Consider the following 25,682-nt stretch of genomic DNA (forward strand, 5'->3'; position numbering starts at 1 on the left):
GGATGCCAAAGCAACAGAATTACAGCAGAAGTAAACAAAAGGCAAAAACCTGCAGATGCTGGAAAGCAGTAATAAAATCTGAGAGAGCAGGCAGTTGGTTGGATGGCGTGGGAGGGGTGGTGGGAATCATTGAATGTAATAGTGTCGAGACCAAAGTCGCCTGAATGAAACCTGCCACAGTTATCACAGTTGATCCACACTGGCTATTTGGAATAATGTTGTATTGAAAATGTAGTTTCTTATAGGGTTTTGATCTTTTTACTGGCATTGACTATCACAATTGAAATCAGCATAATGATTTTTAACATAAATCAGCATAAAATTTCAGCATAATGACACTTTTAATGACATTTTACATTTGTTGTTAATTTGTCTGTGGTTGGAGGAGGTGGTGATTAAATATTCAGTTCAACAATTGTACTTCTGAAAATAATTGTACAGGTGTTTCAAATGCCATTTGTACCTTCAATATCACCTTCAAGTTCCAATGTACATACTGTATGTGTGACAAATAAAGTTGAATCTTTTATCTTTAGATCTTTAGGAGTGCTATAGCAATTCATGATCAAGGAAACCCTTCAGAATCATATTGAAAACTGTTTTAGTTTGTTTACTAGTGAAATTAACATGACTTTAAAAATCATAAATGAATTATATTTTGCACAGTGAGCAAAGTCTAATTCAATACACTGCATCAAGTTTGCTTGTCGTCTGACATTCATTTTACTTTTGTCTATTCTCATGAATCAGTACCCTGGATAAATCACCCAGTATTGACAAATACACTTATTAATTTTAGTATAAGTAATTAAATATGTTTTAATACTATGGACAAACTACTGGAGAAATCTACTTAAATTGCTTATGAGTTAAATGGAAGGAAATGCTAGAACTAGCGTTATACATGTTTTTTAAAAAAGTAAAATCAGAATTTTACACTTGGTATAAAATGTAGCTTTGATCTGATTTGTTGAAAGTTTGCAGAATGCTTATAAACTGCATGCTGCAATTGAATCAGAGTGCAGATGGACATGCACCAGCTCGTGTGCAGGCCCACACTCACATCCCTCTCGACGCACGCTGTCACACAGATGCTCACTCTGACAAATTGTCTGAACAAGTTAGTTCACCTTCAGAATCATAAAATCAGATTACTTCACTGAAATGGTCTCACTATCAAGGTCTCTTCATCTCATGTTTTTGTTGTTCACTGCTATTTATTTATATTTGCATAGTTCACTGTCTTCTGCACTCTAGTTGATCTTTCATTGACCTTGTTATAGTTACTATTTATAGATTTATTGAGTATGCCCACAGGAAAATGAATCTCCAGCCATATATAGTGACAGATATGAACTTTGATAATAAAATTTACTTTGAACTTTGATCTATTTTCACTCTAGTTATTTGAAAACTTGAGAGTGAATAGGAATTGGCGATGGACTGCAGTTATGTGTGTATTTCAGAACGATTTCAGTTAGCAAGTGATCAGTTGTTGCCTAAAGAGGTGGTGGAAGCAGATGGTTATGATGCATTAATGTGCATATTAGATGTACTTTGAGGTGATGTACCATAACAATATGAGGTGGATTCAGGAGAAGAAAGAAAACTAGGGACCTTTCGTCCCCCTAAGTGTGACTGCTGCGATTTTCTACCACGTTGAGATTGTAAATGTATTTTTGTGGACTGATTGCTTAGTGGCTTCATTCTCTCTGATGTCATGTATGTCTGATGTATGTCATGGGCTGAGGGTAGATACCTCTATGGACATGTTTGCTTGCAGTTGTGTTGTATCTGTAAAAGGAAACCTGATCCGTTTTACCACTGGCAGCAGAATATTAATCCTAAACTCTTCAGCTTTTCACAGAATTAACATTTTCCTTGATTACATGTTCAAGTACAAAGTTTTGTGAAACTTACTGAGGCTTCTTACTGAGGTTCAGATAAAATGTCGAAGTGGCAGTCAGTTTTCGTAAAGGCATGTACGACTTATGGGAAAGCGTATCTAACAGACGCGTTGTCAGGTCTTGCTGGCTGAAAAAGGCACGTAACAACTTGTTGATAGGTTGTAAACCAGAAACCATAGTACATGAAGGAAACCCATGCAATTCACGAGGAGAACCAACAAACGCCTTACAGACAGTGACGGAATTGAACTCTGAACTCCAGAACGCCCCATAATAAAGCCCCTACCATGTTACCATGTTTTCACGGGAAATATCTCACATCAGCTTTGAACCAGATTAACAGTTGCAAGAACTGTTACGTGGGATGATACATTTTGAAATCCTCAGACTTGGTGTACGTATCAGTATTTAGTTACTAAGTGCTTGGACCATTTGGCATTAGCTTTGTTCTGCTTATATCTTCTGTCATTTATAAGACACTAGATATTTAGTGATAATAGTAAATACTATGTGTAGCTTAATGCCTCCATGGTTTTTTTTGTAATAAACATAATCTATTTATATTAGTAAAGCTACGTTATTTAGGTTAATCAGTGAGATTATTAAAATTGTATTTACACTTTTTAGCTCATTTGGAATACACTTGCCAGAAAACAAAAGTGTTCAAATGATGGGAGAAGCAGAGTGGGAGAGTGGAAGATTTGGCATAATTTAAAAAAGCATTATGCATCTAGTGTTCCTAACCTGAGGTGCGCAGGAAAGTATAAAGTGACATATGATGAAAGACAGCAAGAATGAAAAGACCCGTTTCTGGAGAAATCAGCAATAAAAAAGTTCAGTCAAGTATTTTGATGACACTTACTTCAGATAGTTCTGACTTAGTTACTGCTACTTTTGAGGTTTCAAAGATTATTACTCAGTGTGGGGAAACCACTCCGTGGTGGGGAATATGTTAAAGAATAGAGGCTAGAGTGTGCTCCTTTAGTTTTTGGTGATTTTCCAGGAAACGAAAAAGAAATTCAGCAGACCATGGATTTGGCAATGAGCAGAAACATAGTGAACAATAGAATATTAATGGTAGGAACAAATATGGTGGAACAATTAACAAAAGATATTAGTTCATATGAATTTCTTTCCATTTGTCTTAATGAGACCATCACCGGCTAGGCTAGACTAGCCTTATAGTTCGATTTTGTAGGGATGATGAAAGATGCATCGAGCTGGTTAACTTGGTAACATTACCTGAACACACCACAAGGACTGAAATACCTAGGCAGTATTAATAGAATTGTCTAGACGACAAGTTAACCTTTTAAAATTAGTTTTTCTTTGTGACAACTGATGGTGCGCCCAGCATGAATAGTAGAAGCAGGTTTTGCTGATCTGTTTGCAAAATGTGTTGGAGAACTCATCACACTGGAGAACAAATTTTTTCAAGTGTTGCTTCCTCAGAATTTTTTTTGTTTATGATAGACCGCTTCAAGCTGAACACAAATATAATTTCACACTACTTGTACTGCGTAGGAATTTGGTGAAACAAGAAATTAACTTCTCTTGAATATAATGCATTTAATTGCATAATGATGCTTTGCAGTAATTCAACTGAACTAAAAATGTTTTGTTGATGATTTTCATTTGTACTCGGTGTCTGAGGCCTCTCGCTGAAGTGTCCAACAATAATCCGCTGTCATTGATGGATTCCAGTTGCCCTGATACTGTTTCTCCATGGCCGCAAGCCTTTCGCCATGCTTGTCACTGACAACACCAAGTTTTGCAGGGAAGAAGTCTAAATGGGAATGCAGAAAATGAATCTTTCGTGACATGTTGCACTTCATGGTTTTGTATGCTTGAAGCGTGCTGATAACCAGTTTGCATGTAGTTTGATGCTCTGTAGTTGCCAAGAAAATTTTCAACAATATCCTTGAATTCTTTTCATGCAATTTTCTCTGGTCCAGTCACAAGTTCTTCAAATTACACGTCATTGACGACCTGTCTGGTTTGTGGACCAACAAAAATGCCTTCCTTAGCTTGGCATCAGTTATTTTGACTTGAATTATGAATTGAAATAACAAATATAGACGATTTCAAAAAATGATGTTAGGGAAATTTCATGGTGATTTTCATGATCAGCAGTGATAAATCCATAAGATAAACCCAAAAGTATTCAGGAGGCAAAATCTTTGTTGTCCAGTGCTAGCTTTCATTGTATCGGACACAAGGAGGCTTTGTGTTCAAAAACTGGCCTTAAGGAACATGAGAAAGTGATGAAAATTGTAACTAATGTCATTAAATTTACTTCTGGGCGTACTTTTGGGGGAAAAAAGCAATTTGGCAATTGACTGAGCAAAGTGACTTCAGTGTACACAGGACTACTTAGTGCTTTGGCTTAGTAGAAGTTCTGTCCTTACATAATTTTTTTAATGTTTGGATGAAATTCATCTGTTTGTAAAGAAATGAAAAATGGTCTCGATGAATGGTGGGGCACATGTGAGGGTTTCTGTGGCTCACTCCTTCGGTTTCCTATGTTATAATGCTACACTTGTTCCATACTGGACTGAAAAATAAATTCACTCTGCTTGGAAATTGTATTTCACCCTTGTGTAGCACACAAAATCATCAAAGTCCTAAGTTAGCAAAAAGTTCTTCTTTGTAATGTTACTAACCTCGTAACTGGGTCACTTACCAGCAAAGATAGAGAGGTCCGCTGAAGTCTGATGGTACTATTTTTAAACGTTTTTATTTATAAAGGGGCACAAAAGTAAGGTTAATACAAACATTCAGATAATATACGTCGTCAATACTCAATCTAAAGCGCGGGTATAGTAATAATCAACAATAAGAAGTAGCTCTATCGTTTGTCTAGGGGTAAAAATATTGTCCGATGGAAATATCAAAGTCTTTCAAGTTCATGCAGGCTTTTTGCCTTTTGGGGACTGCTGGGTTTCACGTGTTGGAGAGAGAGAGATTTTTGGTGAGAAAATAAACTTGCCAGCCTTTTGGACTCAAATCGTAAAATCGGGAACGTGGGTTCCCCGTTGTTAGTTCCAAGTCCTTTTCGGTGTTATCAGCCACTCGTTCCCCAGGCCAGGGGAAACGAACCACACGTGGCTTCCGAATAGCTTCCCGTTATCACGGGAGCGATAAGCGATGGTGTCTCCTTCTGGTGCGTCGCTAGGAGACTGCCTCCTGTAGCCCCTTTTTATCTTGACTTGCCGAGTTGTAGATGTCAATCAAGGTGGGGGTGATACAATCCCCACCCCACATTGCCTGAGGGTGTCCACATAGCCCTGATAGCTGGCACATAGCATAGAGTCGCAATCCACAAAGGTGTCTCCAAAAAGACAATGGTCAAAATCCGTTGCATTGTCTTTCTGAGGATTCTCTCTCATTTCCTGGGTCCCAGACCCGAATTAATAGTGATCTTGCGATTCTCAGGAAGGAGGGGGCTGGGATCATAACAGTAACAAAATACATGAGTGTGGTTTATACCAGTAGCTATGTTAAAATTGTCCCATAGTGCTGTGAGCAGCAGATCTCTGCAGAGGGAATGGCTTAAATGTCATTGCCTCCAGGAGTTCTGGTCTCTCAGCCTTAAAGAACTTTATCCCTGACCACACAGAGTTGGAGGAAGTCGTGGTTGGAGGGAAAGGAGGTAATGCGTACAAAAGCTTCATGTCTGGTTACACTACACCCCACTATGGCGTTTTCTCAGCTTGATTCCTACGTAGTGAATGGCCTCACTCTCAGAGAGGCGTGGGCTTACTGTTCAGCCAGAGGCCACAACCTGTCTGTGCTGTGTGTGACTTTGCAAGTCTTCAAAAAACGCAACAAACTTTGAAAAGTCAGGTGCACACATGTAGACAGTTACACATTAATATCCCGGCAAGGAGTCTTTAACTCACTTCTTGATAGCCTGCTGTGGGTTATGTTCCTCGTTTCACCAGCTGTTGTAAATGTCGGCTGCATAGCCTTGCTCCAGTATATTATGTTCATAAATCAAAAGCAAGCATCATGCATTTTGAAACGACATCATGTATGTAACTCTCACATAAAGTTAGCAGCAAACAAGATCCAGTTTCTACGTGGGTATCATCAAACCATTAGAATGGTTGGCATCATGTCCCAATGCAAATGGTGAAGCTTTGGAATTTAAAGTTCAAAGTCAATCTATTGTCAAACTACATGTATGTCACATATACAACCCTGAGATACATTTCCTTGCAGGCATACTCAATAAATTCAAGAACCATAATAGAAGCAATGGAAGACCAGACCAACAGGACAGACATCCAATGTGTAAAGGACAACAAACTACAAATACAAAGAGCATATCATAAATAAACTAACAAACAAACAATAAATATCAAGAACATGAGATGAAGAGTCCTTGAAAGTGAGTCCTTTGGTTGTGGAACAGTTCAGTGATGGGGCAAGTGAAGATATTCCCTCTGGTTCAGGATCCTGATGGTTGAGGGGTAATAACGGCGCCTGAACCTGATGGTGTGAGTCCTGAGGCTCCTGTACCACCTTCCTCATGGCAGCAGTGAGAGGAGAGCGTGACCTGGGTGGTGGGTGTCCGTAATGATGGATGCTACTTTCCTACAACAAAGCTCATGTAGATGTGCTCAATGGTGGGGAGCACTTTACTCGTGACGAACTGGGCCATATCTACTACTTTTTTGTTGGATTTTCCGTTCAAGGCCTTTGATATTTCCATACCAGGCTGTGATGTAACCATTCAATATGCTCTCCACCATATATCTATAGAAGTTTGTCAGGTTTTAGATGGCATACTGAATATAAACAAACTTCTAAGTACAGGCGCTGCCGTGCTTTCTTGTAATTGTACATACATGCTGGACCCAGGGCATGGCTTCTGAAATGATAACATTGAGGAATTTAAAACTGCTCACCCTCTTCACCTCTGATCCCCCGAAGAGGACTGGCTCATGTACCCGCACTTTCCTCCTCCTGAAGTCGGTAGTCAGCTCCTTGGACTTCCTTCTGACTCAGTTAAATGAATATCCCTAAGCGGGATAAATACATATTCATCAAGGTCTACCTATATGTGCAATTAAAATAAGCAGTAAGCATGTGATGTGCTTTGATTGGTGTTAACCCTATTTTTCTTCATTGCAGGAATTATACCCTGAGGTTCATGCCTATCCCTGTCAATGATGCTTCCCAGGCATTGAAGGCTAATCCGGAAAGAACAGAGGAAGCCCTACAAAAGGTAGAGTTCTCCCACTGTTTCCAATCTGTATTTCAAGTGATTCAGCCACAGTACCTTGGCCCCAGGAAATACCCAAACTATTTCTGTTTTGAGGCCTCCCACCCTCCTCGCAATCTTTATTTTTACTCCCCCGGCTCAGGAGCCCTTTGAATTCACCAAAGTTAACTCTCTTCCAGTTGAGTTTTCTCACATTTGCTTGAAGCTTGTGTTCCTTCTCATAAAGATTAATTTTTACTTAATTAAGATTATTGTTTCTTAATTGTTTTCCCACTGAAACATCCACTTGTCCCACTTCACTCCTCCAGTATTCCTCCTCCTTCACCTGACTGAGAGAGTTCCTTTATAGACTGCAGAGGTATTACATCCCTTCTCTGCTTTTTATCGTGATTATCAATACTGGGCCCCACGCCAACCCCTAACTAATCTGTGACCTACTTGTGGCTTTAGCCAGAGTAGTTGATCATAGCACTCCTACGTTCAATTTCTCTCCGCGCAACCAGGTACAGTCATATCCTGAGCGTTTCCTTGCCGGATGATGTAATGATTTTTGCTTGTTCTGCATTCCCAACGTGTTCCATATATTTCCTGAATCATTCTCCTAAACAATGGGTTTAGGCACCTAGAGTATTACGCACAGCTTTGGTCACCCTGTTATAGGAAAGACATCCTTAAGTTGGAAAGAGTGCAAAGAAGATTTACAAAAATGTTGCCAGAACTGAAGGCCTGAGGTGAAGGAAGTCCTATAAGTAAAATAATCCTAACATACATTTGTAGAGCAGTATCTGTTATGCATATTGTGACTAATCCAGTTGTTTGCTATTAGAGGATGCTAATATTTTTAAAAAATAAAATGGTGATAATGATAAAGTGTGCCGAGTATACTTCATTCATTAGCTTAAACAATAGTAATATGTAACTTACGTACTGCTCGAAACACCGCTGGTGTTTGGGACAACAATGTACGTCCTCCATCTCTGGCGGTGTTCACACTTCCTTCATCATGTCAGTGGCTTCCCCTCGGTTTTCACTGCTGTCAGTCATGCAAGTCCCAGGTGGGGACTCAGGAATACCATTGCACTCAGATGCAGAAAGATTCTTCATTGCTGCTTCCATAACAATTTTGTTTTGCTGAACATAGAACATAGAAATCTACAGCACATTACAGGCCCTTCGGCCCACAATGTTGTGCCAACCATGTAACCTGCTCTAGAAACTGCCTAGAATTTCCCTAGTGCATAGCCCTCTATTTTTCTACTGGTCAGGGTTGTTAGGCCTGGGCTCAATCTCCAAAACTGAAGTACTAATTGACCGCTCTTAATCTGGCCTCTACCCTCTGACCTGTTTGGCATGGGTAACCCTACTGGAGCCAAAGCATAAAGCCCTGACTCCAGCCACCATAGCTCTCTGGGTCGTTGAGGCGCACTAGCTTCCAAAGCCTACAACAAGGTTGTGGTCCTCTTGGTGAATTAATATATAATAACTCAAAATATATGGTCAAATCACCCATGCCAATTGTTGACCAACAAACAAGCTCCATGATGTCCCATCACAAACACAGTTCAGAGCAAGTTCCCCACCACTGTCTGCCCCCACACTGAGTCTGTAAATAACATTGACGTCTCATTTGGCTCTGCTCCCAGCCTCTCTGCTGGTAAGCACTCTGATTTGTTTCTGCAAGTTGGTGACACTTAAGAACAAGCAAAAACTATTTAAGCACATTTAAAGGAAAGACTAGAAACAAAGGTAATAAATCCTGCCGCTGTATCATAATGGCTTGTGATTTTTCTGTCTTCATTCTAGATCGAGAACTATCTGCTGCGGAATCATGAGACCAGAAGGTACCTGCAAGAACAAGCCTACAGGTTACAGCAGGGTATAGTCACCAGTACTACTCAACAGGTACGAATGTAATCAAATATACCAGAAACCGGTAAACAATTCAAGCCTGCAAGCAGAAAAAAGAAATTCCATGTGTTTGATGGAGAAAGCTTCAAACTGCAGGAATATCTTAAAATATTTCTGTACACTTTGTCCAGACCTTCATGTTTAACTGTGCAAGTTACCAAAGCTGTGCATGATACCCCATGGCATTTTACCTTGCAACATATAAGAGGCCATTCTTCCCATTGAGTCCATGTCAGCTCTCAGAGGAATGCCTTTCCTCCACTAACTTCCTGTGATCTATTGTGGCTACATTCCTATTAACTTCTCCCAGATTTAACCAATAAGCTATATAGTAGGGAAAACTTAGGGTGAGGACCCCAATCACCCAGGACATGCCCTGTTCTCATTGCTACCTCCAGGAAGGAGATGCAGAAGCCTGAAGACACACACTCAATGATTCAGGGACAGCTCCTTCCCCTTTGCCATCCGATTTCTGAGTGGGCAATGAACCCATGACCACAACCTCACTATTGTCTTATTTTCATTTTTGCACTACTTATTTAATTTGGATACTAAATATAATAATTAATATAATATTATACACACATATATTTACTGTAATTCACATTTTTCTCTATTATTATATATTGTATCGTACTACTCCCTCAAAGATGACAAATTTTATGACATATGCCAGTGATATTAAACCTGATTCTGAGATCCAGACTGCAACAGTTAAATGGAATTGGTTCATTTGAGGACATTGGTGAAAAGGGGGGATTACTTAAGGGGCAATTGCTCGATGGAATTGCAGCATTCATCCCAATTTAAGAAAGCCAATTTGGAAAAGTGAATCCAGTTAGACGTGCATGCACAAGAAGATTGATGAGTCAAGGAATGGTAATCGAATGATAAATTTGATTGGACTGGAGGTGTAAGAGGGTTGCTGGTAGCTCAAATATTCCATATTTTAAAATGACATTGTATTGATTGTTTTATCAATATTTAATCATGTTTTATCAAATTAAGGGACAAATAAATGTGTTGGTCAGTGCCACAGGACTTGGTGGAAAAGCTCTAACAGAATTTTTCTGTAATAGTTTGCTTTATGATACAAAGAATGTAATTATTGTACAATGAGTTAAGGCCCACATTATGCATACAGAAAAGTAAGAGTTGTACACTTAATTCAAATATTGCTTACAGTAATGTAACTATTCAGTTGAAAGAAATGTGACTATAGATATCCTTCGAAGGACAGATAGCTCTGGACAGTGGAAGGATCTATTACTTGATTGTGGGAATTAAACACTCGAGTAGCTGATTTGATGTGCCATTTTCAATGTTTTAAATGCAGTATTGATCCCTAAATTGACAACGCTCTTTGTCAACAGATGATTGACCGGATGTGTGTAAAAGTACAGGATCATCTTAATTCGCTGAGAAATTCAGCAGGAGACACAGTGCAGGAAGATGTGCGACTTGCTGAAAACTTCATGAGGGATGCCAAAAATTCCAAAACGGTTAGACCTCAAATTGTTTAAGTTGCATATGTTTACACATTTACTTTTGTGAACTAATAGAGTTATGAAGCATTTGGAGTGCTTCTTTATTCATGAATAATGAGCTGACACTAATGTAGACAAACTCTAGATGTAAATACCTTATGTGGAATGCTAAATAATGGCTCATTTTCTGTAATAATACTTTACTATCAATAGAGTTTGAACTGCAGAGTCTGCTGCCTCCAGAAAGAGTTGAGTGCTATGCACAATAGACTGGAGGATCCAAGGTGCACACATTATTTCTTGCTCATAGTGCAAAGTGGCAAGTACAGTCAGCCCTCCTTATCCGCGAGGGATTGGTTCCGGGATCCCTCACGGATACCAAAAAACACAGATGCTCAAGTCCCTTATTCAACCTGTTTCAATGCTGTGGACCTTAGGACCCAACGGATCCCCAGACCTTACCGTATATTCCGGAGTATAAGCCAACCGCCCCCATATTCAAAGTTAAAAAAATGACTTTTTCATGTTATCTTTGTATAAGCCGACCCCTTTTGTAGAGACTTTTGATTTAACCAGAAAAGATCACAAGATCTCACGTGCCGGTACTCAGCTTTGATGGATCCGGAACCGGGAAATTTTGTGAACCAGTACGTGCTAAGAAAACAGGCCTACACATTCTTAATAAATAAATCAGGGAGGGAAATTTTGTGTTAGGTCTCCAGCGATAAAGAATCCTCTGAAATGTAACCCTGCGAAGCCATTTAGCGCCCATCATAATCTCATTAAAACATAACACAGGGTGGGGGGATCAGTACGTGTACACAATATTGAGTTTGCGACCACCATGTACAAAAGATTAAAACAAATGCGATATGATACTGGCTTCAAACTGAAGGTTGTTGATTTTGCTAAAGGAACAAATAATTCTGCAGCTGCTAAGAAGTTTAGTGTAAACGAGAAACAAGTGAGAGAGTGGAGAAAGGCAGAGGACACGCTGAGGGAAATGCCAAAGATGAAATGTGTAAACCATGGGAGAACATGCCAGTGGCCAGAACTGGAAGAAAAAGTTTTAGAGTGGATGAATCACCAGCGACCGTCTGGATACATTGTTACTAGAGAAATGATTCCAGTTCAAGTGTTGAAATGGGCTGAGAAACATCATGATGTCAGCAAAAATTTCAAAGCTACACAAAGTTGGTGCACCCGATTTATGAATAGACGTGATCTTGTGTTGAGACAAAAAACAAAGATTGCTCAGAAAACTCCCGTGCGGTGTTGTTTACGTTCAAGAACACTGCTGGATGGACGAAGTGGGTTGCTTGAAGTGGGTTAAAGAGGTGTGGCGTTGACGTCCTGAAGGTTTCGGGAAAGAAAAGTTGCTACTTGTCTGGGACGTCTTCAAAGTGCACTTGTCAGGTGAGACAAAAGCAGCATTGAAAGCTGAAAATATGGACATTGCAGTCATCCCTGGTTGTTTGATCTCCGTGCTCCAGCCACTAGATGTGAGCTTAAACAAATCATTCAAAGAATTCATGCGACGACAGTGGAATGAATTTGACTCAAAAACAGCCATTAAATACGACCTGTCTTCCATGTATTTGTTTTTCCAAAGTTGGCACCCTGTGTATAAGCCGACCCCGTAATTTTAGGACCAAAATTTAGGGCCAAATTCTCGGCTTATACACCGGAATTTACGGTATTTAACCTGTCTCAGTGCAGTGGACATTAGGACCCGGCGTCGGGGCTCTGAATCCACGGTGTTTCTGTTCACGAAAATAATCACAATCACAATTGAAAATAAAGTGGAAATAATAAAGCGATCGGGAAGAGGTGAAACGCCATCAATCATTGGAAAAGCGTTAGGCTACAGTCGATCAATGATTGGAACAATTTTAAAAGATAAAGTGAGAAAGGCCCTGCCCCGATGAAAGCTACAATTATTACTAAGCAACGCAGTGGTTTAATTATTGAAATACATACTTCTCAATAATTACATACATAGTGTTTTATATGAATAGAAAGGTAAAATATATACTATTTTCTAAGAGAAACGTTTGACTAACTGACACTAAATAATACTGGATGTAGCTGTTCTGACTTACCTAGTAAGAGAACTTACGATTTTTTTCGATCCTGATCCTCGATAACCTACACACATCCTCCTGTATACTTTAAGTCATCTCTAGATGACTTATAATACCTAATACAATGTAAATGCTATGTAAATAGTTGTAATACTGCATTGTTTAGGGAATAATGACAAGAAAAAAAGTCTGTACATGCTCGAACAACGAGTGCTGGAAGAGCACTTCCGGGTTTTCTCGATTCACGGTTGGTTGAATTCGCGCATGCGGAACGCGCGGATAAGGAGGGCCGACTGTAGTGCAAACGTTTTACGTGGTTTTCTCTGCACCCACTGCTTTGTGGCTAGGCACGGCTCGAATGCCATCTATAATTTTGCCAGTGATGCAAATATTGTTGGCAGAATTTAAGATGGTGAAAAGGAGGAGTATAAGAGTGAGATAGATCAGCTGGTCGAGTGGTGTCATGACATTAATCTTGCTCTCAATGTCAGTAGACCAAGGAATTGATGAAGGGTAAGTCAAGGGAACACAGACCAGTCCTCGTTGAGGGAATCAGCAGTGGAAGGGGTGAGCAGTTTGAAGGTCCTGGGTGTCAACATCTCTGAAGATCTACCCTGGGTCAAAGTATTGATGCAATTCCAAAGAATTATTAGGAAGTAGAAGTTTGAGGAGGCTTGATATGTCACCGAAGACTGTTGTAAATATCTACGTGTGTACCATGGAGAGCATTCTAATTGGTTGTATCACTGTTTGGGATGGAGGGGCCACAGCGCAGGATTGGATAAAGTTGCAGAAGGTTGTAAGCACAGCCATCTCCATCATGGGTACTCGCCTCCCCGGCATCCAGGATGTCTTCAAATGGCAAAGCCTCAGTAAATCAGCATCCATCTCCCAGGACATGCCATCAGGGAGGAGGTGCAGGAGCCTGAATGCGCACGCTCAACGTATCAGGAACAGCTTTTTCCCCTCTTGCGTCACATTTCTGAATGGACCTTCTACACTACCTCACTTACTTTTTGCTCTACTTATTTAATTTAAAATTTATTTATACATTTCTTATTGTAATTTCTAGTTTTTTTATTATTATGGATTGCAATATACTGCTGCTGCAAAATAATAAATTTCATACACATGCCGGTGATATTAAATCCAGTTCTGATTCTGACTGTTCTGTGTAGTGAGCCAGCAAACCATCATCCTCAAGTCAGATTCCTAATACCAGCTTACAACCACCTCAGGGAGGTCCCTATTTGGAGGTAGGGTATGCTTGGTGCTGCACAGTGCAGGCTCGACTGGAAATTACAGAAGTTGGTTCCAAATCCAAGTCATATCGGTCTTTACTTTTCATAGAAATTCTGATATAGAGTATCATGAACGAAGTTTTGTAATCTAGATTTTTGGCAATCGAACTTGCTCTTGCTCTCCTCTCTTATCCTTTCTACCTCAATTGAACAATCCTGAGGCATGGCAAAAGTGAAAATTGTAAATTTTAAGGTGTAGTGAAGAGCATATGACCTATCTTGTCAGTGTAAATAATAAGAGAGCCATTTCATAGCTGTCGTTCACTGGCCTGCAGTTTACATCACTTCCATTACTGATTGAGATACTTATTAAATGTTTTGAGATTCTCTTCTTCCACATTTCTCTGGGCAGTAAAAACTTCACTGAAGTAGGAATGCTTTTAGATGAATCCAATAGCTTGTGATCACCACTATTAATACTAGCTTTTCAGTGCAGAAGTTAAATTCCCCAGTTGCTATGGTAAGATTTGAGCTTCTGCCTCTAAATCTGTAGCAGAAGTGTATGGATCACTAATCCAGTAAAATGACCACTATTCTATTGAGCGTCTATTCCCTTCAGTCTGAGAGAAACTGAATAAATTACTTCTAATCCCTAATGTGGTGATTGGGTACTCCATTATCAGATGAGAGGGCTATGGGTAATAACATCATCGGAGTAAATTTCCTGCAGTAGGTTTTTGCAAGTGCACAGTACTTTGTACTAGGTAAAGATTGAATATTTTTAGCACCTTTCAGCTGTGTGATGAATGGTCACCTTGAGTTGCTTTATTTAATGATTGAAATACTGTCCGGAATAAGCCCTTTCAGCCCACTGAGCCGCGGTGACCAGCAATCCCCCGATTTTAATCCTCATCTAATCACGGGACAATTTACAATGACTAATTAACCTACCAATTGGTACGAGTTTGAACTGAGGGAGAAAACTGGAAAACCCAGAAGAAACCCACGCGGTAACAGAAAGAACGTACCAACTCCTTACAGGCAGCGGTGGGAATTGAACCTGACTCACCTGTACTGTCAAGCATTGTGCTGACCACTACCTTTTTGACATTTAGAAATGGTACTAGCGGGGGTGGGGGAGAAGAAAGTACGGTGGGAAAAATGTGAATAATTCAATATGAACGTAATGATTAAACTTGTGTTGTAACTCATTAAGCACAGGTTGTTGCCTCCAAACATATCCATTCACTACAAAATCTGGCTTGGCGAAAGTCAGGAGTAAAATCTAGTACCTCCTGCTACACGTTTCTCAACTCCACTTGGCCAGATGAATGAAAGAGATGCTGTTGATTAAATCATTCCACTGTAGTGTTGTTCATAATTCTGCCATCGTAATCTTCAGTAGTGAAGGGGTAACTCATGTAACAGAATACCTTTGCCTTCAGCTGTTGCCAAACCTTTACCACCTGCGAGGAGCTTCTTGGACTGGATTCAGTGGTTCATCCAATCCCATTGAGGAAAAGCTGGAATCCATGGCTGGAGAAGTCACACGAGTTGTGGACGAACAACTCAAGGTACACGCATGTGATTGGAATCTTAATCTACCAGTTGTTTTTAAACCCATGTTGACTATTTTCTGGTAGTTTTAATGATAAAGGATCAGCAGGTTCTAAAATATACACCTAACTGTAAATACTAGCAAGTTTAGGATATTTAATGCCACACAAGAGTAGAAATTCCAATCAGCATTATTCAGCTTATTATGCAAAGTGTCTATTCAATAGTGACTGCAGCAGTACCAGAGTGATGGGCTCATGTAGCATAGAAACAGGCACGTCAGACTTCCAAGGCCACACCATCAGTCATTTGTAGTATTCTCCCACCATTCCCATCGACTTTCCTCAGATTCGAAAACACAAGGAAAACGCAATTGATTTACCAATTTTAAATCTCTTAGTGGTTTTTTTTGTGCCCATTGTATTGCGCTGATTAGACAATGTTTGGTGTCTGGGAATCATAAAAGCTCGATCCTTTCCAACACACACAAAATGCTGGAGGAACTCAGCAGGTCAGGCAGCATCTAGGAAAAGAGTACAGGGTTTCAGCCCGAAGCATCGACTGTACTCTTTTCTTGCATGCTGCCTGGCCTGCTGAGTTCCTCCTGCATCTTGTGTGTGCTGCTCAGACTTCCAGCATCTGCACATTTCCACTCGTTTGTGATTGGATCTCAATCCTTTTAGTCATTGATTAATGTCTGAAGGAAGTAGCGTGTCCAGCTTTCAATGACGGAGGGATAACACCCTGGATCAATCAGATAATGAGATGACATTCATTGATGTGGACTGTGTTATTGGCATTCCCTGACGCTGATTGGACTGGCTATTGCTGGCAGCTCGACACACAAGATCCAGAGCTTGCCTATTTAAATGACATTGAATCCAGGACTTCCACGTTGGTGCTGAGAAACATGGAAGTTTTACTGACAGATTCAGAATTGAGACATCAACAGAAAGCAGTCCTGCTTAATTCCCCAGCAATTACTCCAGTGAATTGCCTCCCAGGTCCTGAGACTGAGATGTTATTGATTTCCCTGCTTATGGTAAGGCATTGAATTAGGGAGCAAAGGGGATCTTCTTTATAAATTATTTGACTTTTTTTCTTGTATCTTTTAGCAATTTCATTAAAATCCTATGAGAAAATTTTAGATCATTTCCCTTAGTTTTAACAGGGTTTATTTATGTAAATGCTTGAAAAAATTTGTGGAAGCTATTAGCTCTCAGCTTTGACAGGTGGCAAAGCTAACTGACAACAGAAAATTGGCCTTTATTCATCCTGGGTTCAACACGTTTTACCAAAGAATTGTTGCTGCTTTGTTACTTGTGTTCAGTTTTATTTTGTTCTGTGTCGTACTGCCAAGCTTCATGGGCATGCTATGTTGGCATCGGAATATGTGGCAACACTTGCCCCCAGCACATCCCTAGGTTGTTAATGTGACATATTTCATTGTGTGTTTCGATGTATATGTGATAAATATATCAGAATCTGAATTTTGATGATTTTATGCATTTAGCTCCCTTTTGTGATGAATTTGTAAATAAATAGATACATATGTTTTAGTTTACAATTGAACCATCAGTGAATCAACTGTGCCCAATGCTGCTGCACACAGACTGAGGACTGAACAGCTATGTGGAGTCGAGTTGCTTGGGCTCTGTGAGCTGCATTACAAGGGTTATCAATGACGTGTTCAGTGGGCCATGTATGGAGGGCTACAGTAAATGACCAAGGCAGAGAGGTGAAGCCACAAAGGGATTTAAACAAAAGCGTAGGACATAAGCTCTTCTCGGGCTTCCAGCCAGGTACAGGTATTGATTTTAACTGACATTTCAATGACAAACTCTGCCGCCTTCATCAGGGATGATGCCTGGGCATGTCCAGTGTGGTGGTATTTATACCCCCATCATTTGTTCCTCCTGATTGGTTAGTCATCATCCTATCAAGTATCCGCTGTTCATCTTGTTTACAATCAAATTCCAGTCCTTACTTAGAGTGAGACCTTCACCTTTGTTAAAATTCTTCTCCACTAGGTTTATTTCATTGGCTTCCTTCACCAGGCAGACAGCCAGGACGCGCACTGGAAACTCGCATCAAGAAGCGCAGGAGGTGTATCTGTTTGGGTTACCTGGAGAGATCAGCGATAACAGAACTTTGCATTTGCAATGGCCATAGGATTGACTTTGATTGCACAATACTACTGTGTCTGCCAATGGCTTTTGGTACAGTCATTGAAGGAAGCCATTGAAATAAAACTGGAGGAAAAGAGTTTTAACAAAGACGATGGTCTCGCTCTAAGTGAAAACTGGAATTTGATTATACATACGGTGGGACAACGGAAACCTGATTGGATGATGATAAACCAATCAGGAGCAACGGATGTCAGAGGTATAAATACCACCGGACTAGACATGCCCAGGCGTATCCCTGACGAAGATGGAAGAGTTTGTCATCAAAACGTCAGTTAAATTCAATACCTGTATCCGGCTGAAGCCCGAGAAGAGTTTATTCATCATGCAGGGAAAGGACTAGATCCTTTTTCTGAAGAATGGAATTTTGGTCTGATTGGTTTTCAGTAGCACTGGAAGAGTTTGTAGGGCAAGGCTGGACAACAAATCTTGACCTTGACTAAAGTTGTTATTGAAGAGTATTTCTAAGATCTATTTCTTAGAGTGGTGACAAGTCAGATGCAGGATGTGACTCTGCTGAAAGTAACTCAGTACATCTGTAGCTTTGTGCTATTAATTGCTGTGAGTGGATTTCTTAGAGCTCCCCCTTAAAAGAATACTGGACAGATAATTGTTTAATTGCTTCCTCTGTTTATCAGACAACCAATTCAGGCACTTAGATGAATGACCACTTCTGCCAAAACCCCTCCATCTGTATGAATAACAACACACACAAAATGCTGGTGGAACGCAGCAGGCCAGGCAGCATCTATAGGGAGAAGTACTGTTGACGTTTCGGGCCGAGATCTCCTATAGATGCTGCCTGGCCTGCTGTGTTTCACCAGCATTTTGTGTGTGTTGTTGTTTGAATTTCCAGCATCTGCAGATTTCCTCGTGTTCCACCTGTATGAATGTTAGCTTGCTGTCTGCATACAGCTTTAACTTCCGATTGTTTGCTTTCCATTACAGATTATGTTGGAGTCCATGGTAGATGCAGCTGAAGGGCTCTGCCCTCACGTGATGAAAAAGGCCCACCTGCGGCAGAATCTGATAGAGGCCTCCACTGAGAAAGTTTCCATTCCACGGACCTTTATCAAGAATGTTCTGCTTGAGCAGTCGGGCATCGATATTCTTAATAAAATTAGGTATTTTAACACTTGATTGCATTCTACATAGTACAGCGGTATACTAATTGCAGTAGGCTGATGAAATCACTCAATATATCAGAATTTGTGTGTGATGAGTTTAAAATAATTTATTAAAACACACAGCAAAGTGCCAGTAATTCAGCATTCAGTTGTTCGTAAAACCCAGTGTTTTTTTAGTATTGAGTTTATTAGTGTGGAACGTGAACCGGGTCTGGACTGTGCAGGGTGAATGGCTGGTACCATAGTCGGAATCTGAGATACTGTGTTTCAGGAACGTGGGTGGCTGTGTTTGCAACAAGAGCCAAAACCTGAAACGCTTCTGTATTTCCTGATCCCTTTATGCTCAACTTTTTCACTGGAAAATGCATTGTATTGCTGTGTAACATGTTTTTAAGCAAATATGAATCTCTTTGGGTATTAATAGGAGTAAGATCCAGAAATTCTGCAAGTCTGGCCTACCAAAATCCGAAAAGAGTTCGATTATTAAAGGTTTACTGTATAAAATTTACTCCAACGGGATAGATGCTGGAGCAACATTTCTCTTGCCTGGGAAATCTAATGCAGAAAATGAAAATGTCAGAATAAGCCTATTGAGGATTGAGATAAGAAAGTATTTCTATAAAATGGTGCAAATATTTGAAATTTCCAAGTTTATCATGTTGGTGATAGTCCCATGCTGAATATGTCAGAGATAACCCCTGAAAGATATGGGTGTTGCTAGATTTACAGAGCAACTACATTCCTGAAAAAAATTTTGTAAATTAGAAAGACTGACTGAAGTGCATTCTGCTACCATGCATTCCAGTGGGTGGAGAATGTTATTTTTAGAGCAAAAAAAAGGTTTGTAAATCAAAGGTATTTAAAGATTCAATAGCATTATAGCAGAAATTTGTAAATACAACATTTGTTAAAGAGCACCTGCATTTGGATAGCAAAACAATTTTTTAAAAAAGTTGTGGGGAAGTGTGGGAATGTGGAGTTGATGTAGAAGATCTTCTGTAAACTTATGGCAGATTGGGCTTGAATACTTCCCATATTCCTCTTCCTTGTATTTTAGTAGAATTGCACTGAAAGTTAGAATGTGTTAGATCCTGATACTTTGGATCCAACGTTGTTTCTGTTGTCAGGAAAGAGGTGTAAAGCTTGTTGCTTCACCGTTGATTTAGTAAGTGCTATTGGAAGAAAGATAATTGAAATGGGAAATGGTGGGAGTCCAAAAACAAAGAGGAAAGGAAGAAGAAGAATAAAGATAGCAAGCAAAATGTGCTCTACTCTTCTTGGAGCCCAGACATAAGAGACATTTGGATCAAATTTGTAGATTTACCAATCAGATAGCCCCCATTCAAATAAGGCAATACCAGAGAAACCTCCAGAATCACGTGAAGAACTGTAACTCAGAGGACACACTGAACAATTGCATGCAAGCCCCATGTTGGAAGCCAACACCTTATTGTGGAAATGGGGCTTATCGCTTTCTTCCACGTAATTTGTTAGGATCTTGTTATTTGGGGTATGTCTTACCTGCTGAGACATGCACAAACCTCACCTTTGCTTCCTGAGTCTAGAAGTAAATGAGACATTTCAGAAGCTCATTTTACTCCAATTTTGTTCCCATTTTATGGTGTTGTGAGCAGTGTAAGAGAGATTAAAAATCCTGCTGCAGCTTTAGAATAGGTAAGCAAAGGTGCCATGGTAGCGTAGTGGTTAGTGTGACGCGATTACAGCTTGCGGTGTTCTGGAGTTGGAATTTCTTTTCCGGCACTTCTGTACAGTCTCGCCGTGGAATGCCTTATTTTTCCCCGGGTGCTCAGGTTTCCTCCCACAGTTAGGTAGAATGACCTGTCATTAGGTTATGGTTAATCGGGTTTGTCAGGGGTTGCACGGTGTGGGCCAGAGGGGCTTATTCTGCACTGTATCACATAGTAAACAAGTGACACTACTGATATCTTGGAGAAAGTAACAACAGAAACGGTCACCAGGCTTGAGGGGCCGAGGGGCCTGGTGGCCGCCTCCTGCTCTTGATTTTTTTTAATGTTCTTGTTGACCAAGTTTGTAGCATTCCTTGAATGTTGAATTCCAACAGTTTCTGAATGAGCCAGTCAGACCTATTGGCGGTGTGGGGTCCTTACCCAGTTCCTGATCCAAAACTCCTTAAAATTTCAATAGACAATAGACAATAGGTGCAGAAGTAGACCATTCGGCCCTTCGAGTCTGCACCGCCATTCTGAGATCATGGCTGATCAATTACTATCAATACCCGGTTCCTGCCTTGTCCCCATATCCCTTGATTCCCCTATCCATAAGATACCTATCTAGCTCCTTCTTGAAAGCATCCAGAGAATTGGCCTCCACTACCTTCCGAGACAGTGCATTCCAGACCCCCACAACTCTCTGGGAGAAGAAGTTTTTCCTTAACTCTGTCCTAAATGACCTACCCCTTATTCTCAAACCATGCCCTCTGGTACTGGACTCTCCCAGCATCTGGAACATATTTCCTGCCTCTATCTTGTTCAATCCCTTAATAATCTTATATGTTTCAATCAGATCCCCTCTCAATCTCCTTAATTCCAGCGTGTACAAGCCCAGTCTCTCTAACCTCTCTGAGTAAGACAGTCCAGACATTCCAGGAATTAACCTCGTGAATCTACGCTGCACTTCCTCTACAGCCAGGATGTCCTTCCTTAACCCTGGAGACCAAAACTGTACACTATACTCCAGGTGTGGTCTCACCAGGGCTCTGTACAAATGCAGGAGGATTTCCTTGCTCTTGTACTCAATTCCCTTTGTAATAAAGGCCAACATTCCATTAGCCTTCTTCACTGCCTGCTGCACTTGCTCATTCACCTTCAGTGACTGATGAACAAGGACTCCGAGATCTCTTTGTATTTCTCCCTTACCCAACTCTACACCGTTCAGATAATAATCTGCCTTCCTGTTCTTACTCCCAAAGTGGATAACCTCACACATTCACATTAAATGCCATCTGCCAAGTATCTGCCCACTCACCCAGCCTATCCAAGTCACCCTGAATTCTCCTAACATCACTTTTAACTTTTCACTTTTAATTGAACATGCTCTTTGAGGGAAGTGAAAATGTGGAAGAGGACTGGTCATGAGTTGAAGTTATAGGGAACTTAAAGGCTGAAGGAAATATATCTATAAACATGACGAGTTTCCCCGTGTTACCGAAGGTGATTGAATTCTCTCCATTATCTTTGCAATTCTCATGCAGTGAAGTCAGGCTGACAGTTGCATCGTTTCTGTCTGATCATATAGTAGATGAGATCCTGGAAGCACTTTCAAGCTCACAACACAAATTGGTAAGTGGCAAACCTACAATATTTGATTTGTTCGACATTTACTTGAATGCTTTTGGTGGGAAATGAGAGAAAAAAAATAATAATCTGGGTAGATGGACAATGAAGTAGGGCCATAGTTTTGCATTTTGCTTAAAGTAATGCTTCCGCTGCATATGGTGTGACTGTTTCACTACAATGAAAGTTGGGCTTCATAGAAAAATAGAAATCTACAGCACATTACAGGCCCTTCGGCCCACAATGTTGTGCTGACCATGTAACCTACTCTAGAAACTGCCTAGAATTACCCTACTGCATAGCCCTCTATTTTTCTAAGCTCCATGTACCTACCTAAGAGTCTCTTAAAAGACCCTTTTTAATCGGCCTCTACCGCTGTCGATGGCAGTGTATTCTATGCACCCACCACTCTGTGTGAAAATCTGACTTCTGGGAGTATTAGTACAAATAGCCACTTCTTCTCTCAATTAAAAGTTAATATAAGGCGACACCTGCAACTAAATTAAATAAGATTGGTCATGCAGGAGTGCCCCACAGAATTCTTGCTCCATAGAGGCTCAGACTCCAAACAGGCTCAGTCCAGACTCACACTTGGCAACATGTAGCCATGGAGTTATGAAGTTTATATCCCTGAAGGAGATGTCTCTGCTGGTTCTTTACTAGAACAATTCATAAATTATTTCCTCCATTTCACAGCTTCCCATCATTGCTCCTTTCTTCATTTTAAATATTTATCCTCCTTATTCCATTTTATCCTCCCAAGTTATGGTAATTGATCTTGAAGTCAGTTATCAGTGGATCAGAATCAGCTTGAACCGTGTTGAGGAGTGTTGTTGGGAGTTGTCAAAATTGAAACTGGCAGTGCATAGTTTTTAACCTCTGCATATTGCCTTCAGGATTCAAAAGTGTTTTCTGTACAGAGCATGGCATGGCAATTTTCTCCAAGAGTAAACTAAACTGAGATTCAATACAGCATTTTCTGTAGGTTGACCAGGGAATCAAAGGCTTGCAGTCAAGACTTATGTTGCTTGTGTAGCATTTCTTCATAATTCCATCTGCAGTGAACTCTTCCGTGTTCTTGCACACAGCATCTAATGGATGGGGTAGTTGATTGTGTGCTGGTTCAGATGAACAGACTTTGTTTAGTTTATGGTTGTAAAATGAACCAAGAATTCCATGAATCCAACCCATTTTCTCATTAACTACAGATAGTTGATATGTTCTTGTACCGCTTGAAGTAGTTCAACACTACTTTTGATTTTAAGAAAAGAACACAGCACAATTCCGATATCTTCATACAATTAGGACAGGTTTGATGCATTTTATGCAATAATAGATACTGCTCTTGAACCCTCTGATCCTGCTTGAGCTAAACATGCCCATTTGGTTAGTATTCAGGAGACTGTGGGAATATCAGGTGCAGCATACTTTCCCTGGAGAGGAGATGACCACCTCCAGATCATTCTGCCAAATGTTACCTGTGACAAAAAACATTTTCCAACTACTGTGATACTTTTGCTGCAGCTTTGGAATTAGGTCTTTGAGTTTGACTTTAAAATACAATCTGTATATACAGTACATTTGAAATAATTCTCTATGCTCTTGAGTGCTCTGATTCTATATTGTGAGCTACTTTGTGAAGTGTTGTGCTGAAGTGACATTCATGAAAGTTTACTTTTGAGTTGAAGTTTTGCTTTGTACACAGTGCAATGTTGCTCTTTTCCCTTCAGTCATCATGCAACCACACCGAATGGCCCTATCAGTGATGCTTATTCTATGAAGCACTTTTCATCAGAATTGGTTAATTATTGTCATGTGCACCAAGGTACATTGAAAGACTTGTCTGGTATACTATTCATGCAGATCAAATCATTCCACAGTGCATTGAGGCAGAACAAGGGAAAACAATAACGGAAAGCAGAATAAAGTGCAACAGCTACAGAGAAAGTGAACAATAAAGTGTAAGGTCACACTGCAGTTACAGAGAAATGTACAGTTGTAACAAAATGACAAATGTTAGAATAAATCCAAGAGCTATCCAAACATTGATAAAGTTCTGAGCACTAGATTCTACTGAAGAGACCAATTAAAAAGAATTTCCCTTGCATTTTGATACTAAAGTTGCTAAATATATTTTGCAGAGGATTGAATATTCTAGTGTCGCTGAATACCATTTCTGTTTTGATGATTCAAACACAAAATACATATTAACTAATTTAATTGTAATGAATTAGTTGGTAACCCATTAATCAAAATTGCTTAATTGCTTAATCAAAATTATTCAAATGGTTCACTTTAATATCAGACAACGTATACAGTATGCAACCTGAAATTCTTACTCTTCATGGACATCTACAAAACAAGAAACCCCATAGAATAAATGATAGGACATCAGAACCCCAAAGCCCCCTCCCACTTCCATACAGAAGCAGCAACGAAGCATCAACTTCGCCTCCCCCCGCTTGCATCAGAAGTATCCACCCCCCAGCCCCCCAACCACGCAAACAATAGCAGAAAGCCCCCCCAGAGAGAGCTTGATCTAGTCCATGAAAAACTACAGTCCATTACCCAGCTCTTCGTTATCTCAGACAGGCTCTCTCTCCCTCTCCATCGAGGGAGAGAGAGGGTGCTCCTGCAACGAGGGCGGAGAGCTGCAACTGGCTGTTCCAACGTTACAGTCTTCTGTCACTTCTTCTGGCCCCCATCTCAAGGACCAACAGACTCTCGCTCTCCATCATAAGGGAGAGAGCGGGATCACTCGAGTACAGAGGGTTTCTTCCGACAGCAGCCCACACCGACTGCTGTCTTGATGTTTCAGTCTCCCACAATACTTCAGTTGGCGAGGAACCGGGTTGTCTACGTTCCCCGAAGACACGTGACTTCCAGGCCGTTCCTGGAGACAGCGAAGTGCCGGGCTGCACAGCTGGCCCGAAACCCCACCGCTTGTGAAGAACCATAGTCTGAACTGTAGATCACAGACTCCGACAGAACCCCAACCACCTTAAAAAGAAAGAAAGACATAAGAGAAGAATAAGCTGTTTTGTAGACGAACTGGAAGGAGTCACCTGGGTCTGCAAAAACCGCAGGTGCCATCTTCTCTAGCCCCTGCTCCACATGCAGACATTTAATTAGATTCAAGTTTTAAAACTTTTTAGGTTGATGAATTGAAAATACTAGAATTGAATCACTTATGCTGCATTTGCTTGAGGTGGGTGAGGATTATAATCCTGTTAGTTATCATTTGGTCTTTATAGTCAGACATGATGCAGCAAAATTCTGATCAGCATTCTCACGTAGAAATGTGGATCTGAAAATATTCTGCTTCCTAGAGGATAGCAATTGTACCACTGATTGAAGGCATGTTTGGAAAGTGGAGATTTAACAACTGTAGCATAAGAAGATTAGCATTTGTGCTGAAGGGACAGAGCAGGCAGACGGTATTTGTGAAGGTTGGAAGTGGCCTGGAGGAATTTTCAGTTCTGGCATCATAGAAAGGAGTGATGGAAAGGAAGAACCATTGGTGATACAATGCCATTTTAGTAATAAAGAAAGTGAATACCTACATGTATGTTGCACCCTTCACAACATCAGCCATTGCAATGCACTCTTCTGCCAATAATAATGCATCTTCTGAGTGAGTC

At 40.4% G+C, this 25,682-nt stretch overlaps 1 protein-coding gene across 7 annotated transcripts in view; it reads left to right on the forward strand.

Annotated features, from left to right (window-relative positions):
• LOC140713623 (F-actin-uncapping protein LRRC16A-like) overlaps positions 1-25,682 on the forward strand; it is a 328,263-nt gene that overhangs the window by 243,043 nt on the left and 59,538 nt on the right. For all 7 annotated transcript variants that reach the window (XM_073023966.1, XM_073023968.1, XM_073023970.1 and 4 more), the window contains 6 exons: positions 7,047-7,140; positions 8,941-9,039; positions 10,419-10,547; positions 15,303-15,431; positions 18,549-18,724; positions 21,960-22,047. In XM_073023966.1, the coding sequence (XP_072880067.1) occupies positions 7,047-7,140; positions 8,941-9,039; positions 10,419-10,547; positions 15,303-15,431; positions 18,549-18,724; positions 21,960-22,047 (715 nt within the window). The remainder of the gene's footprint in view (positions 1-7,046; positions 7,141-8,940; positions 9,040-10,418; positions 10,548-15,302; positions 15,432-18,548; positions 18,725-21,959; positions 22,048-25,682) is intronic.

This window comes from Hemitrygon akajei, chromosome 20 (assembly GCF_048418815.1).
Source record: "Hemitrygon akajei chromosome 20, sHemAka1.3, whole genome shotgun sequence".
Taxonomy (NCBI): domain Eukaryota; kingdom Metazoa; phylum Chordata; class Chondrichthyes; order Myliobatiformes; family Dasyatidae; genus Hemitrygon; species Hemitrygon akajei.